Source organism: Colletotrichum jinshuiense, chromosome 9 (assembly GCF_051148585.1).
Source record: "Colletotrichum jinshuiense chromosome 9, complete sequence".
Classification (NCBI taxonomy): Eukaryota; Fungi; Ascomycota; class Sordariomycetes; order Glomerellales; family Glomerellaceae; genus Colletotrichum; species Colletotrichum jinshuiense.
This window is the reverse complement of record NC_139316.1, coordinates 2,359,580-2,375,220: the sequence shown is the minus strand read 5'-3', so window position 1 is coordinate 2,375,220 and position 15,641 is coordinate 2,359,580. Positions and strand designations below refer to the sequence as shown.

Below are 15,641 nucleotides of genomic sequence, written 5' to 3'. Positions count from 1 at the left end.
TTTGCTGGTTTTCGTTTGTTGTGGTGGTTGTGTTTGTGTATGGTGGAAGTGGGACGGAGAAGAAGAGAAAGCTGGAGCTGCGCTTAAGACAAAAGGCAAGCAAGCCGAAGTGGGGTTATGGAGGGGTAATTTGTAGAGGGGAGCTGATGCAAGAACGATGCCGCTTATGGCGGGACGCAACTTGGCGCGCTTTAAATAGTTGGACATTGCAATGTGGGATGTGAGGTAGGTATCTGCCAGAGCTCGGCGAAAACCTGGTCAAGACGAGGGATGCTAGAGCACTTGCAATTGCAGAGGCGGTCGACTCGCGCATGGCATTGGATGCCCAAGCATAAGTACTCGCTGTCGTAGCCAAGGGGGCTGATGACGAACCGGGGACACCGGCGGCCCCATTACCGGGGGGTACTTGAGGGCAATGTTCATTTGCGCGGCCACTAGCCTAAAAGTACCCGCAAGGCAAGTATCTCTCATGATGGACCGGAAAGAGCTGTGATGGACGACCTGCCGCCGACATGGCCCTTAAGTGGACAGTGAAACAGAGACACTGTACGTCCCGCCAGCCACCTACTGTGCTTTACGTCAGGTTCTGCTGGAACAGCAGCACGGGCCATCTTATGAACCTTTCTACACTATGTGACTATGTAGGTGGGCAGGTACTCAACCTTCCCTCACCATGCTTTCCGAAGCATCATTTTGCGAACTTGAGCATGCTGCCCTGGTAGGAGGGGGGGCCGGGCCTGTACTCGCATTGAGAGTTCCAAGCACCAGCAAAAACCTCATATTTGCCATGGTAAAGACCTCTCAGGTCCGAGGCAGCTCCGATTTTTCGCTCTGCTCGTCAGGAGGTTGACAACAAGCACTGCACCCTATCAAAAGTCATTGGTTGACCACGGGTCCAGCTTAGCCGTGGACGTCAAGCACTCAAGTCTCACTCATCGACATGTCTTGCCGCAGTTTGTACACTCTGCACTACTACACATACCAAACCTAACCGAAGTCGTTCACCTTGGAACCATGTAGGTACCTCATCTCACCGCCCAACCTCTGCTGCGTCCTTAGCACCTCTACCTAGGACCTCACCTCATCCAAAAGTGGGAGATCTGGCGCGGGGCTAGCCGTAAGATTCGGCTGCTGGCGCAGATTCCGCCGCTACGCTCCGGCGAGCTGTGTGCCGTAGACTGATGGCTTTGACTGGCCATCGCCGCTGCTGTTGCGCTCCCCAAGTTGTCCGTCTCTAGCAGCCTGTTGACGTCCACCCCTTGTCCTCTGCTGACAAGAGCCATGGCGCAGCCATTGAAAGTAGAATAGGTGAACGTCAGGAGCTTCGTTGTTTGATGGCTAATTCTGAGAACCAGGTGCCGCCCCCAGTTCCTAGTTCTCAGTCTCTCCCCCGTCCATGCTACCCCTCTATCTCCTGCCACTATCCGCAGATCAACGCTTGCCTAACCCGCTGCCGCTCCGTGCCATTCCTCGGTTGACTAAACACCTCGCCTCAATTCTCGAATCTAAGCAAGCCGGTAGCAAGCTGGTCCTCGACCAAGACGACCTTCCGAAATGCGACTTGGCCTGTCTGTAACTCAACCTTCTCAGTTGGCGTCCCCGCCTACGTTATCTGGCCACGGAGAGCAGCCCTGCCAAACAATGTGACAGGACTACCGTCCCAGGCAAAGAATATGACAATATGCACATCTCCACCGCCTCTGCCAACCCCTCCAATCTCCGCCGTAAGAATCGGCAAGGCCTGAAAATGACCAGGAGAAGAAAAAGAGAAAATGTGGGATCTGTCCCTCAGGGGCTTGCAGAGGTGCGAGGCCGGTTCTGAAGAGATATGATGTGATTGCTCAGAGTCGCTCTGCATATGCATCTTCGCGACCTTCCCAACACATTTTCGGTCATGCTTGCGACAAACAAGCACTCATCCTCGTCAATACGTGGACAACATGCTGTTGCAAAATGAAAGAACCCAAGGTCGCTTCACAGGCGCCCATGAGTCCAGAGTAGATCCCAGAAACCATACTGTGGAACTGGGCAGTTTGGCGGCTCAATTTCCATCAGCGGAAGTCAACGACCAGTAAGCCTTTGACTCGCACAGCAGCAGTAGTCCCATCAACTTGTCCAAAGCAGTGGAACCTCGCCAATGAGGGTATTCGCATGTTTCGTGATTCGTGCGAGATGCAGGGCACGGCGGCAGCGGCAGCGACAGGGCATTAACCTTCACGCCTCCAAATACCGCTCCGATCTGCGCACTTTTCGCTCCTCCTCGCATCAAGCCTAAACGCCACGATCAAGTGACGTGGGATGACAGACAAGATATTGGCCTGGCAGAGACCCGTATCGCAGCTAGCGATACGACTGTGCCCAAGTCAGCATTTGCTTCTCGATGAAGAGGGGCGTCAAGCTCATATCCCTTCACTGATTCCCAACTTGGAGACGCCCCATGGAGTGCAAAACTCGGCTTCAGGGACGGTCAAAGCAGCAATTCGCTACCAGGCGCTTCATAAACCCCACGTGGTTGGTCGTGGTCATCGACACATATCCTCGCGCAAGTATCGTCTTCGGCACGGATGAGAATTTCAATTCGTGGGCCGGCGATGGTCGCAAATCAGAGGCAAGGCGTTGAAGACATATGCCAGCAAAGCAGGCAACATGGCCTAAGCCCTAAGTCCCTGTTGATCTACACGCTGGCAAGCCGGCCATGCCTGTGTGCTCGAGAAGTGAGACTCCGATTCACTCTTCGGCGGCAGGGTTCGGGACCGAATTGACCGATGTCAGGCGGCAGTCAGTTGGGATGAGCACCGAGCTTCCGTCTTGCCGTCCCGTCCGTCCGGTCGAGATGACGAACTCCGCATGCGCATCGGACGACGGCGTTCTTTGGACCATCTGTCGTAATCCGCAGCGAGGCCTAAACTTGAACGGTCTTACCGTCCCTCCGCCGCTTCAAGATAGCGCATAGTCCATGACCTAAGCCAGGGTTCGCAGGGTATACAGTATGGTTCATGATACGTGTGAGAAAGAATGCAGCCAGAGCAGTACCAGAGAATCCTTGCTCGAGAAGGTCTAGGTGTCGGACGTTGAACAAAGCGTTAGAGGAGGAAGCATTCATGACATGCCAGGCTGAGAGAGATTACACGTAGACGAAGGCAGAAAATACATGGCTGGAGCGTCTGTCTAATGCCACATTGCCCATCAAGTTTAACCCGCACATTCCCATGACCTTTGGAGTGATGCTGAAACGCAAGGGTAAAGCTTGGGTCAGTCTCTGCGAGCATCAAAGCTGACTTGGGCACCGTAGTTGGTGAGGCGACCGGGAGTGGCCGGTAGAGTTCGTCCTTACACCTCAAACATGACATCTGGATCAGCACGAGCCGTGACTTGGCTCTGTGTGCAAGCACGTGCGAGAACAGACGAGAGAAGCGGTGACCTCAACCTTAAGAAGAATGCCCTGACCAGCCATGTCAGTTTTGTCATTCATATGATAGAATGGATCGTACCGGGGATTGTTTGGATTGCATGCTAAGTGCCGGGCAGCCTCCGGTTCGTTGACTACTAGACACAAGGCCAAACATTGCGAGGATCATAATATGGCAGATATAACGCGAAGTTTCTGCTTGGAACGGCAGACACTGGTCGCTAATGTGATGCGTCGGGTGACAGGATGATCGGCGAGTTAACAACCAAGTCCACCTTCTAAAGGGATGAACTGGCAGGCACCCCCTGGCAGATCCTGAAACAGCTTGGAGATGGGGTACAAAAATCTAGTTCGCCTTTCATCTCACCCATTTTTAAAATAAAAAATGTTTCCTGGGTTTCAGGATGTAGCCCGCATTCTCAGGTGCGGCAAAGCCTCAAGAGCCTAACCGCAATAGACAGGTACAGTGTTGGATGGGAGGCAGGTTCGCCGTGGTACATTAAACATTGGAGACAAGAAATAATCGATTTCTGAAGCAAGACAAAGTGCTACGCGGGAGAGTGGCTAGATGAGACGCTGGTGACGAACGGAGCATGCCTGACTTTGTTGAATGGCCATGCCGTCTCCCCGACAGCACAAGGAATTGGAATTCGTCACCCTAAGACGTGAGCTTGGGAGGTGACACCTCCGCTGAGTCAAGTGTACGTATCTTGGGCAAGCCATGTCCACGCTGTGCCTTGAGCTACCCCTCCGCTTCAACGATAGCGCATGCCTTGGCTTTTATTTTGACTCAAGCCTGGGGAGGGGGGTCGCTATTAGTGACACCCCCGAAGCCATTCATGGGGTGGCTCAGGGCCTTAGCCCGGTGACAGGACCAAATCCCTATTGTTTAAGCCGGAACTTGAATCAACTGCTCGGGGCTGGACCGGCAGCCGTCTGACTGCAGACCCCGAGCAATGGTCGGCCTGGCGGTGGGTGATCCGACAGCAGAGTGTGACCAGCCATGGTCCGTTTCTGAGCGTACGAGGGTAGAAGCTATGGCATGCTGATGACACCGTCGGTTCGAGCTTAAGGATGCGACGCAGCACAACGAGACGGGCCGGACGGCAATATACGAACAGGCGAGGAATGCCAACGAGAATGGGTGTGACGGGATGGAGAAACACTGCTGACAAGGCGCGGCAAGACGTTTATGCTCATTAGTACGGATGCTGCACAGCCTCAATCTGTCGTGTCTTCAAGGAGCCGTTCCACCGTCCCGCATTCCCTTCTCTCAACGCGATCTGCGAAGGCCAGGACCACGAACACCGTCCTAGATCTGTGACAACACGGGGGAAGGAATACGAGGGCGCGGCCTGATCCAGTCTGGGACACTGATAATGAGCCATGCTTGACTTGAGTTCCACAGACTCGATTCGTGCGGTGTCTACGGTGGTTCGACGAGGGCCTTCTTTCAAACGATTCCAGCCACGTCGGAAGACATCCAATCAATAAAACACCCAGGGAAAGGGGCATCGCGGCTGGAGTGAACGCCCAGCCCGGATGGTGCTCACTTGTATCGATACGTGTTCGCCAGGCTGATTGAAGCCGAAGCAAGGAGTTGCGCGTGAGCAAACAAGTCCTAGGCTCGGCGCGGGCTATTGAATCGAACTGACTCGGCAAGTGTCACATTGCGCGAATCTGTTGTGATAAAAGCTTGGGGCTGTCTTTATTTTGTTTTTTGTTTTTTTTCCAACCCCATTTGCCCGCGTGGGCCAGACGCGTAACAGATCGAGGGCGCATGGACACCCTCAGCTACTGATCAGAGCGGGCGAGACCAGCCTTCCGTCCCGTGCGTTCAAGATGTACACTACGGACCAGCCTGGCTTAACTGGCAGAACGCCGACAGCCACCCCACTTGGCGAGTCACAGACATATTGATGGTCGCCGGCTTGCCGGCATCGGAAGAGCAGGCGAGCTGTCACCGACCCTGCGCCTCTCCTTGTGTAGTTGCGAACGGCGAGCGCGTTTTGTTTTGTGCACAAAAGCTGGCTCGATGATATCTAAAATCCACGACAGCGTGCATCATTGTTTCGCCAGAGCATTAACTCTCGTCTGTTTGCCTGTGTTGGTGCTGCTGTGATTAAAGGCCCAAGCCCACTGTTCATGGATGGGACTTTCGAGACAGGCTAAGATCAGCGGGGTCGGCTCCCATTGGGCAGGAGATGGATGCCATCCATAATGCGCATGGGGAAGGTGAACGATGACAGGGGTGGCGGCGACGGGAGAGGGACCAGAGCAGTTCGCTCCAACGGTAGCCCTGTTCAGCAACGGTACAAGCGCCTCCGTCCGACGGTACCTCTGCAAGAAGGCAGTTGTGGCCGAGGACAAGTTACAACAGCCCTAGTGTTGAGTACATGTCTTATACCGCCCGATGGTCCGATCCAAGGCCAATCACTTGATCGGATGCCACCTACCAAGTAAGGCAATATGGTTTGCGTCCTGTGTGCGCAATGCACGTGTCCCCGACCCCATCTATTGTCCTTAAGAGGTCGATCAGCGTGGGCAAATGCCATGAAGGTTTGAAGACATGGTAGGAGGCAGTCAGTAGGCGGCCAGACGACTGCCGTCATTGGCATTCTGCGTCTGATGATCGAATTCTTTGGGAACCTCGGGGCGACTGCAGCAATTCAGATGTTCATTATGCTCATCCTCGCTCCAGGGCGCCATGTGTGTGTGTGGATGTGGGTGATTCCCGCAATCTTTGGATGTGACAACGTTATTGGTTTGACATGAAGAGGGCGGTCTGAACAAAGTCAACTCCCGAGGAGGGCAGCAGGGCAGGTAATCTATTATGCTCACAAACATCAATTTAGGCGTGATGCGGCGGGTTGCAACGGGAGCAACGCACCGGATACGCACCGGAAAATCAAGAGCAAGGGATGGTCAACATGTTTACACACACCTCGCAGACTGGCAGAGCCGTGGTCTTGTCGCGAAGCAGGATGTGAGAGTTATGGGCCCTGGAATTGCGAATCCTGACCATACCAACCTAGTGTAGTGCATGTAGTATGTATGCTGAGGAGTGCGGAGGGCGATGCGCGATTTCCACAATAGTAGTCGCAGATTACCTCCGATTATCATTTCGTCTGTGCTGGGATTCTTCCAGGCTTAGGACGCATCGCCATGCGTACTGTTGTGGGTGGTGATCACCGGCGAGCGGAGACGTTCTGGACTGGCCTTCTTGCCAGCCCCGTCCAACGTCCAGAGGTGTTGCGCAAGAGCAGAAGACCGGTGCCGTAATTAGGTGGTGGGTGGGCTGTGTTGGAGGGCCGATGGGTGCATGGACTGGCGCAGCGTGTGCAGCCAGCAGCCAAGGAAGGAGGAAATCACGGAAGGGAAGGGCGCCTTCAGGCCAGGGAAGGAAAAGAGGGTGCGAGCCTGGAGAAGGATGCCCCTCCTTGCCCCTGTGGAGAACTTTGACCAGTGTGTCTGCAGGGGTTAGAAGGCGCAAAATTGCCCGTAGCGTTGCTTCTCAAAAATTTAACCAATTACTGCCATTCGCTTGCAAAGAACCCCTGTTCTTCGGTCCACTTAATCCGTCCAAGAACCCAAGGAGCAACAAGCCCCGGCAAGGGAAGAGGCAGGCATACCGGACTGGCTCTGGCGGATGGCCGGTAGGGAGGAACCTGCCTCACCAGCGAGTTTGACGCCAAAAAGCAAGTAGACGGCGCCCTCAGCATCTCCTCTCCGCCCCACCTCACCTGATATTGACCATGCGGTACGTACCTCGGCCGACTCTGCCCATTCACCCATTTTTAGCCCGGGAGAGCAGAAGGCGCCCCCTCTTTCTTGGTTCTTGGCAAAGACTGCACATTCTCAGCAACGGAAGGATGGATGGAAGGATGAGTTTCTCTTCATCTTGCCTTACGTGATCGCCATGTCAAGACTCGGGCGAGCAAACACTGCCTTGGGCGCCACTCTGATTGTCCAAGTGAAAGTCCCTACTGCTGCTCCGCACCACCCTTTCCTTCCCGTCGTCTTACGGGATCCGTCTCCCAAGGCGCCCACCCAAAAGCATTGGTTAGACGCTGCGTTGGAGGATGATCAGGTACGGGGCGCCCAATCTTGAATTGATTAGTGCAAGCACAGCGAAACTCAAACCCCTGGTCCTTGAGGGTCCTGGCTGTCGTGCCCGTGCTAGAACTGGGCCGGTACGGTGTGGCAGAGGCACCGCCGAAGCGGTAAAGTGACCTAGACGGTAGACCATGACCAGAACAGCAATGTCATCTTACACCTTTCCACCCGTCCCACCGCAACGTTCGGCAGTGAGAGGGGAGCCGGGCCAAAAATGGTCACCAAACGCCCAAAGCATGCCACGCGCCGCCGTCGCTGTTAGCGTTTTCCGGTGGGAGTCCCGCGCTCGTGTACCTGACTTGACTCTCTTTGTACAGGTCCATTGGGGGGTGCAGTCGAATTGGGAATCAGTACGCGCAATGCGGCGACGCTGAGTTCTTGGACGGCCCGTTTGCTCGGCTCAGGCAAAGGTGTGTTCGTTTGTGCCTGCAAGATTCGGAGGAGGAAGATCCTGGCCTGGATTTGGTCATCTTTGCACCTTTCATACTCGCAACGGCACCCTGGCCTGTGTGAGCAATCCCGACCGCAGAGGCCGATCCCACGGTCCAATGTACCTTTTTTTTTCAACCTGTGTACTGCAAGTGGTTGTTTGTAGGCGTACACGGCCCTGCAGGCTCAAGTCCACATTGTGAGGTGGTTGTTTCTGGCGGCTTGGGTCGAGTCACATTGTCTTTCACCTCTTCTCAAGCAACCCGCCCATTCGAGGCGATATTGGCTGGTCCAATAACTGATTTAGCAACCTTGTCGGAACTACACAGCGCTCATAACGATGTGGGGTTTTCTTTCTCTCTATGTCTCTGTCTCTCTCTCTCTCGCCCTACTAGCCGGTTGCCAGAGCTGTGTGCAACTCATGTTGAGTGCACAGTCAGGGTGCGCGCTGCACAGGCACGCCACGATGGCATATACGAGCCGCTATTCCGCCGTCTATGTTGTCACCATTGGTGAGGCGCATACGAGTTCGGATACGCGCACTGTAAGATGCCCACAGAAGGCCGGGTTAGGACAGATGGGCTTTGCTATGCCGAGTGCACTTGCGTAATCATCGGGCTGCATAGGCTGGTCCTCTCGGTCATTGGCGCTGACGAGGGACTAGCTGGCATGGGCAAGGTACCCCACGGCGTGTTCAGGAATACACTGGGCTAGCTAGTTATTGTATTGTATTGCACAAAAGTCGCTTACCCACTTGCCAACTTGGCCTTGGCTCACCTGCAGGGCCACGGCCTTGCTCAACTGAATGGGAGGTTTGCACCACGCGGTTGCTGCGTGAAAAGGGGTGGTGGTGGTAGTGGTGGGCGTGCAGGTGGACGGAGGATTAGGTTGGGATGAGAAAGGCAGAAAAGAAAAGAAAAATCGAAAATAATCGGGTGGCCACACGCCCCCTGCACGTCCTCTATTTTGTGCCTGGCCCTGCGGATTACTGCTAGGTATGGCTACGGCCCAGAAGTGTCCGGCTTTTCTACCCCTAAGGTCCCTCCTCCCATCCCCCCCCCGTCGCTGAGACCTTTGACCCATCCCATCTTGTCCCCTCCCTCCCTCTCGCTTCTGCCACCCCCGTCCCCGTTCACCCACCCCGGTCGCCCGTCGCCCGTCCCCCCGTCCTGGCCCTCGTCCCTTGTCTTGCGTTTCCATCAATCAATCAATCTCCCATCCTTCGCTGCCTCGTCCATCCACACATTCCTTCTTGCGTCCCCTTCCATTCCTTTACCACCCTCGCTTTTCTCTTCCGCTCCCTTTTACTCCTCTCGTTCGCTCTCTCCCTACCGCCCCACCTCACCCGACCTCCTCCTCGCCCGTCGACCTCGACATCCTCTCGCCTCCGTCAAGAATTCCACCGGCGACGTCGATTCTTGGATTGTCAACCTGCGCCCCTTCGCGTTGTGAAAGGGTCTACCGTCGAGCCGATCCCACCGCCCCCTTATGTGCTTTGGACGGATTTGACGACCCTGTGGAGGTCCCGTGGGCAAATGCAAACTTCCTCATGAATTCGCCATCTGGAACTGCTATAATCTTTCAAACCGTGACGGACCACTAGACGACGTCCTCGCACCATCCGACGATTTCTCGTCGAGTCGCTCATTTCAACAAACCCATATACTACACTCTTTGACAATCTTTTGTCAAGTACATTCGTTCTATAACACCCTGACAAGTGAGTTGCTGCCTTTGCTTGTGGACGCAGGCGCAGACTGACACCAGATGGAGAATCGCAACTACATACCAAGGCTGGTATACCACAATCGTTAGAAACCCACCAATTGATTATTCGATAATCGGAACTGCGCTGCGACGGAAACATGCACGCCAAATCCGCTCTCCTGGCTGCGGCCCTGGGCTTGGCCTCGACCGCCTGCGCCGACCAAGATAAACCCAAGATCTACTTTCCCCGTCACATCAAACGACAGTTTACGAATTCGACGATTACGAGGCAGGAGACATTCCCGGCTCCTCAGAGCACACCTTTCGATTCGACGTCGTCGAGCACCCCTAGCTCATCGTTCGGGGACTTGTTGACCAGCTTGGTGGATTCTCTCCTCGGCCCGTCATCGACCATCCCGTCGACAACCGCGCCGCTGCCCACCTCGACGATTTCCACCTCTCCTGATGCGGCCACGTCCGTCTCAACTGTGTCGACGACCGTCCAGACCCTCCCCGATGGGAGAGTAACGACCGTCATCATTTCGAGCACTGTCATCTACGACCCGACAGAGACAACGGAAACGACGAGCTCGGTAGGATCTACTGCCGGCCTTCCCCCCGTAATAGTTCTGCCCACTAGCAGCGAATCGTCCGTTGTCACCACGAGCGATTCGCCCACGACCTCTCAGTTGCCCGCCACCACGCAAGCTACGTCGACGACATCCGAGACCACTGCTACCGTTGAATCAAGCACATCCGAGACCACTGCTGCCGTTGAACCGAGCACATCCGAGTCATTGGCCACTTCCATAGAGTCGACAAGCACATCCGAGTCATTGTCCAGTTCCGCGGAAACGACGAGCACATCTGAATCTGTTCAGTCCTCTGCAGCGGCTCAGGTCTCCAGTGTTACCTCCACCTCCGAGACTGTCACTAGCTCGATTGCTGAGGCCAGCTCGGAGGCAGCCAAGTCCAGCACCCAGGCCACCTCTACCTCGCAAGCTGAACCATCCTCCGAGCCATCTTCTGAGCCGTCCGCATCTGCATCTGAGTCCTCGTCCGGTATCCTGCTGGCTCCCACTGGTGTCGTGACGCCGACTTCCAGTACTGAGCCGACGACATCTGCTAGCGACCTTGAGCGCACCTCGACTCCTGACCAGGAGACCTCATCCAGTGTTGCGACCCCGAGCGTCGTCCCCAACGTCAACGCCACGGAGCCCATCGTGTCTTCTGACAGCTCTGCTGTTCTCCCTGTGGAAACGACAACTTCTGTTGCATCGTCGACTTCTCTGCCCGCCGAGAACACTTCCACGGAGACAACATCTGCTGCTGTCTCGGAAACAAGCAAGCCAACCAACCCCCTGGACCCTATTGTTTCCTTTATTTCCAGCGAAGTGGCTATTCCCACCAACATCACCGATCCCATTATCAACGCCACCTCGGTCGAGGTTCCCATTGTCTCGTCTTCTGACATTCCCATCCCGACGCCCACTGCTCTTCCGTTGCCGACTGACCCCACTACCACAACGCTCCCAATCCCGACTGAGCCCGTGGCAAACATCACATCGTCTATCGACATATCGGCCGACTCTACTACTACGTTGCCTGTTGCTAGCGAGTCTGTTGTGAACATTACGTCCTCGACCGACCTCCCCGTGTCTGTTCCGACCACCCTGCCCGCTACCACGGAAGCCGTAGCCAACTCTACGTCTACCGATGCTCCTGTTGAGCAGACGACAACCAGCTCCTTTGCAACGCTGACGGACAGCACCGTGACATCTGTTCCCACGACGACTGCGACCGACCCAGTGGAGTCAATCCCAGTCAACGGCACATCCACTGAGATCCCAGTGACTACCACCACTGAGCTCCCGACCTTGACCGAGCTCCCTGTTTCCACCACGTCTATCGGCAACGCCACCGAAACTGAGAACACAACGCTTCCCCCCACTGCCACCGCTTCTCTCTCTTCTACCTCTGTTGCCAACGAGACTGCCACTGCCACTGAGCCCGTTTCGACCACCACTGAGCCCGTCGCCATTACCACTGAGTCTACCACGCAGTCAGCCACCGAGATCCCGACAACGTCGTCAATACTCGTCAACACGACGGAAACCCCGGTAGAGACTACACCCACTGTCACGCTACCGCCGCTTACGACGACCCCTGTGGTTACCAGCATTCCGGCTACAGCTACCATCACCGACTCTGAGTCTTGGCTCCCCAGCACCATCATTGTGGAGCTGTCCACGTCGCTAAGCACGCCAACCGAAGCTCTGGCTCCCACGTCAACAATTCCTCTACCTTCTGACCTGCCCAAGGTCATCAGTGGTCCGGATCCCAATGTTGAGCAGCCCAAGGACTCCATGCTTCTCCAGATCGGTTTCTTGCACGGCGAGAACTACCAGCATGTTAGCAAGAACCCCAACGCCGCCGCCCAGATCTTCACGTTCCTACCCAAGGCCCTGGCGGACGCGGCTGGCATCGACATTAGCCAGATTCAGATGACGAAGCTCGTCCCGTACGACACTTCTCAGACACTCGGCTACATTACCACGCTGGCCAAGTTCTACTACCCCAAGAGCATGGTTGACACGCTGCGCATGGACATCAAGATTCCCAATTCCGCCATCTACAACAACGTGGACCAACTCGTGTACAACCTCACGCAGAACATCAACCCCGCTATCGAGATCATTCCAGGCATGGAGGACGGTACCGACGCTACCGGAGAAAATGGATCGTCGACGACGTCTACTCCCAACGATCCCAATGACCCTCTCAACACCGGCGATGACAGCAAACAGTCGCCCATCCAGAAAGGCACCGCTGCCGCCATCGGTATCGGCGCCGTCGGCGTTGCTGCTGCTTACGGCGCTGCTATGTTCATCATCGCTCGCCGCTACAAGCAGAAGAAGCAGGCTCACCGCCGCGCGAGTTCTCTCACGTCGTCCGAGATGCGTTATGCTGGCAATGGCAGCCCTGCCATGATGGGTGGTGCTTTGATGAGCCGGGACTTCTCCAACTACGGCGGAGTCGCCGGCGGCCGCGAAAGCCACGGCAGTGGCCGGACTGGCCGGAGCGGCATGGGCAACTCGGCAAGGACTGCCATCATCTCTGCTCCCGTCGCTGCTGAGAACTCTCTTGGTTGGAATTGATTGACGACATCGATGCCATTTCCATATCTGTGACCATTTTACGCTTCGATACCCTTCGGGAGGATCCTGTTTGAATGAGATGCTTGGCGATTGCCCGGTATCCACCGACGGCATTTAGAGAGGACACATGTTGTGTTCTTGGCCATGAGCTATCTGCTCGAGAGATTTCTTTCCTTTTTTTTTTTTTTTTTTTGCCTTGTCTACAATACCCTTCTACTCCCGGGCCGACCTCAGTCGACCCCTTACTACATTCTCAGCGCCTTTGTATGTGGGCTGTTTCCTGCCTTGTTCGGGCGCCCCTGGATGCTGAGTCTTTTCTTATTTTTTAATATCTTGTATCTGTGTTGAGAATCTATGGGGCCAAAGCGGAACGTGGAAGCATCAGAATCATGTCTATTCACGACATGCGAGGAGTTGGAAAGTGGCTGAAAACGGCGATACCCTGGGGGAGGACTCGGCTGGGTTCCCTTGTACATTTTTTTGCAGATGGAGGCGTAAGGTATGCACACTGCGCCTCGAGCTCGCAGCTCCACCTCGGTCTTTTCCCCCGCCTGTCAAGTTGAGAACGCCTATGTCGCCTAGGGCTGTCGGACAAGGGGTCGCCTCGTGCTCGTATTGTCCCAGATACAGCGAATAGAGTAAGAGAAAACAAAGTCAAAACAAAACCACTGCGTCCTAAGGTCCAGCGTTGCAATGTGTGCCGACCTGCGCAGGCTGTAAATAGATACCTAGTCATTAGTCGGTCATCGTATATATCCGTTTGCAGCACTTCAGCTTTCACTAGGTCAATGACGAAAGGATGCCAAGGAGTTGCATCACCATTCCCGTGACATGCATTATAGCCCAATCTAACAACATAATTAATTCCCGGCGTATGCTTGGCCTGAGCTTTCGTGCAGAGGAACCAGCCGCTGAGGTTTTATTTTTATTTTTAATACCAAAGTCGCATAGTGAGGCTACGCGAGCTGCTGGTTAACGTAACCTATTCTAAGATGCATCTCTGCACATGCTAGAAGCCAGGCGCCAATCCCCGTCGTGAATAATACCACATCTTATCGAGTGAATGGTTATTTCTGCCCAGCTCGTCTGTGGCTGCGCTTTCACTCAGGAGCAATCTTCTCCTGCCTAGATACTGAAGGGATATTAGAACACGACATTAGTCAATATGAGACCGCTTACCTGAGCTCCTTGAGCTGGGTGAAAGTGGGATTCCAATCAACCATTCATGTTTATGCCTTTGATAACAGTACTTCGTCTTCCAGCTTGTCCGAGTCGGTACCGACGTATGCTCTTCGGCTCGGATTTGTGCCTTAGCTGAGCGAAACAATGTTTGCAGCTGAACATCAGAATCCAGGAGGATGTGTCACGGTGGCGGTTCCTGGATTTAGACTCGCCAAGGTTCTGTACATTTATGTGTCTAGGGCATGAATCGGAACATTGCCTTGGCAGCTCTAACACGGCGAACACGCAGACGGCCCCGTCACCTCGTTCCTCACGCACCGCCTCGCACACCCGGCTGGTTTGTGTTTTGCGCGTGAAATACATTTATATTTCTCTGTGTGCGTATGTTGACTAACGAGCCACCACCCTATGCGATGCGTTTGACATAGGGGGCAGAACTCGGATAATAAAAGTGTATGTAACTGCCTGAACAGCCTCTGGTATTACTATTACTGCCCTTTATACTCTTGGTTCGCTGTCTCGTTGTGTCGGCGAAACTGTTTTGGAACCTATCGAGCCTGCGTCGCGGCATTCAAGGCATACAATATCATACTACAGACCAGCAAATACACCCAAGCTGGCCGCCAAAGACCACTAAGGGACGGAAAGACGAGACATCGAACAGTGAAAACCATGCAGCCCTTCTCGTGACATTATCTCGTCAATGTACTCCTTTTCATTGTCGGGTAACGGGGCATCGTTTTAACTACAGGCATGTGATAGCCGCGAAAGCCTTTCTTCAATCAGAGAAATCTATATTTCAGTGTCTTCCTTCATTTTATTCGCACCAATAATCAGGACTCTCGAGAGCTGATTTGACAAATACTGACACCGCCAATGGCAACATCTGATCTCCTGTACAACTCAGGCCCTATATCAAGTTAGACGGCCGGCCATCTTAGGGTGTCCATACAGACTGATTCTACACCCGAGGGCGCATTCGTCATGAATGAATTATCTTGGTTTAGCCTGGTGCGACTGTCACAGAACTCAATAAGAGCCAAGTGTTGGGTGAACCGCGGAGAATGACCATTAAGAGGGGGGGCGGGTTTCATTCCCTCTAGTTGACAATGCTACATGCGACAGCTATTCAGTCTTCGACAATTCAAACATTCAGCAGCACCAGGCCATAACCAAATTACCAGGCGAGCACACTTCGGAAAGCCGACTCGTGTTCTAACGGCATACCAGGCGCCGAGTCTTTCATTCGCCGAAACACACCGGTCCTTGCAAGGGTAGAACTTCAAGCTTGATACCAAACGGAATTCTGCGATATGGATGACTATTCCATGCATTTCTCTGATGAAGGTTGTGTGAAGCCGGGGTGACTGCAGGTCTCATGTAGTGGGATCAATCCCACCGGATTTGCAAGTTTGATATACACATACAACCTTTCTGATAGGCAACCATATGGCCTTATTAAAAAACAACTGGTCCGGGGGCCTGATACTACGGACGGACTTTTTCCAGCCCACACTGACTGTGACAAATTCCACGGCTTTCCTTTCGAGCCGTCAAGTCTGAACTGAATTTATGCCTCTGGGGAGATGTCAGCTGCGTTTGCTATAGACGTTGCTGCGGGCTTGGGATGGAATCTCGAC

The 15,641-nt window shown here is 54.3% G+C and overlaps 1 protein-coding gene across 1 annotated transcript; it reads left to right on the top strand.

Annotated features, from left to right (window-relative positions):
• Nucleotides 1-9,819: 9,819 nt before the first annotated feature.
• Nucleotides 9,820-12,819, top strand: EsH8_IX_000644 (uncharacterized protein; the record flags this gene model as incomplete). The annotated part of the gene is made up of 1 exon (XM_083266980.1): nt 9,820-12,819. One exon carries the CDS (start codon nt 9,820-9,822, stop codon nt 12,817-12,819), a length of 3,000 nt encoding a protein of 999 aa, XP_083130545.1.
• Between the last annotated feature and the right edge of the window lie 2,822 nt (nt 12,820-15,641).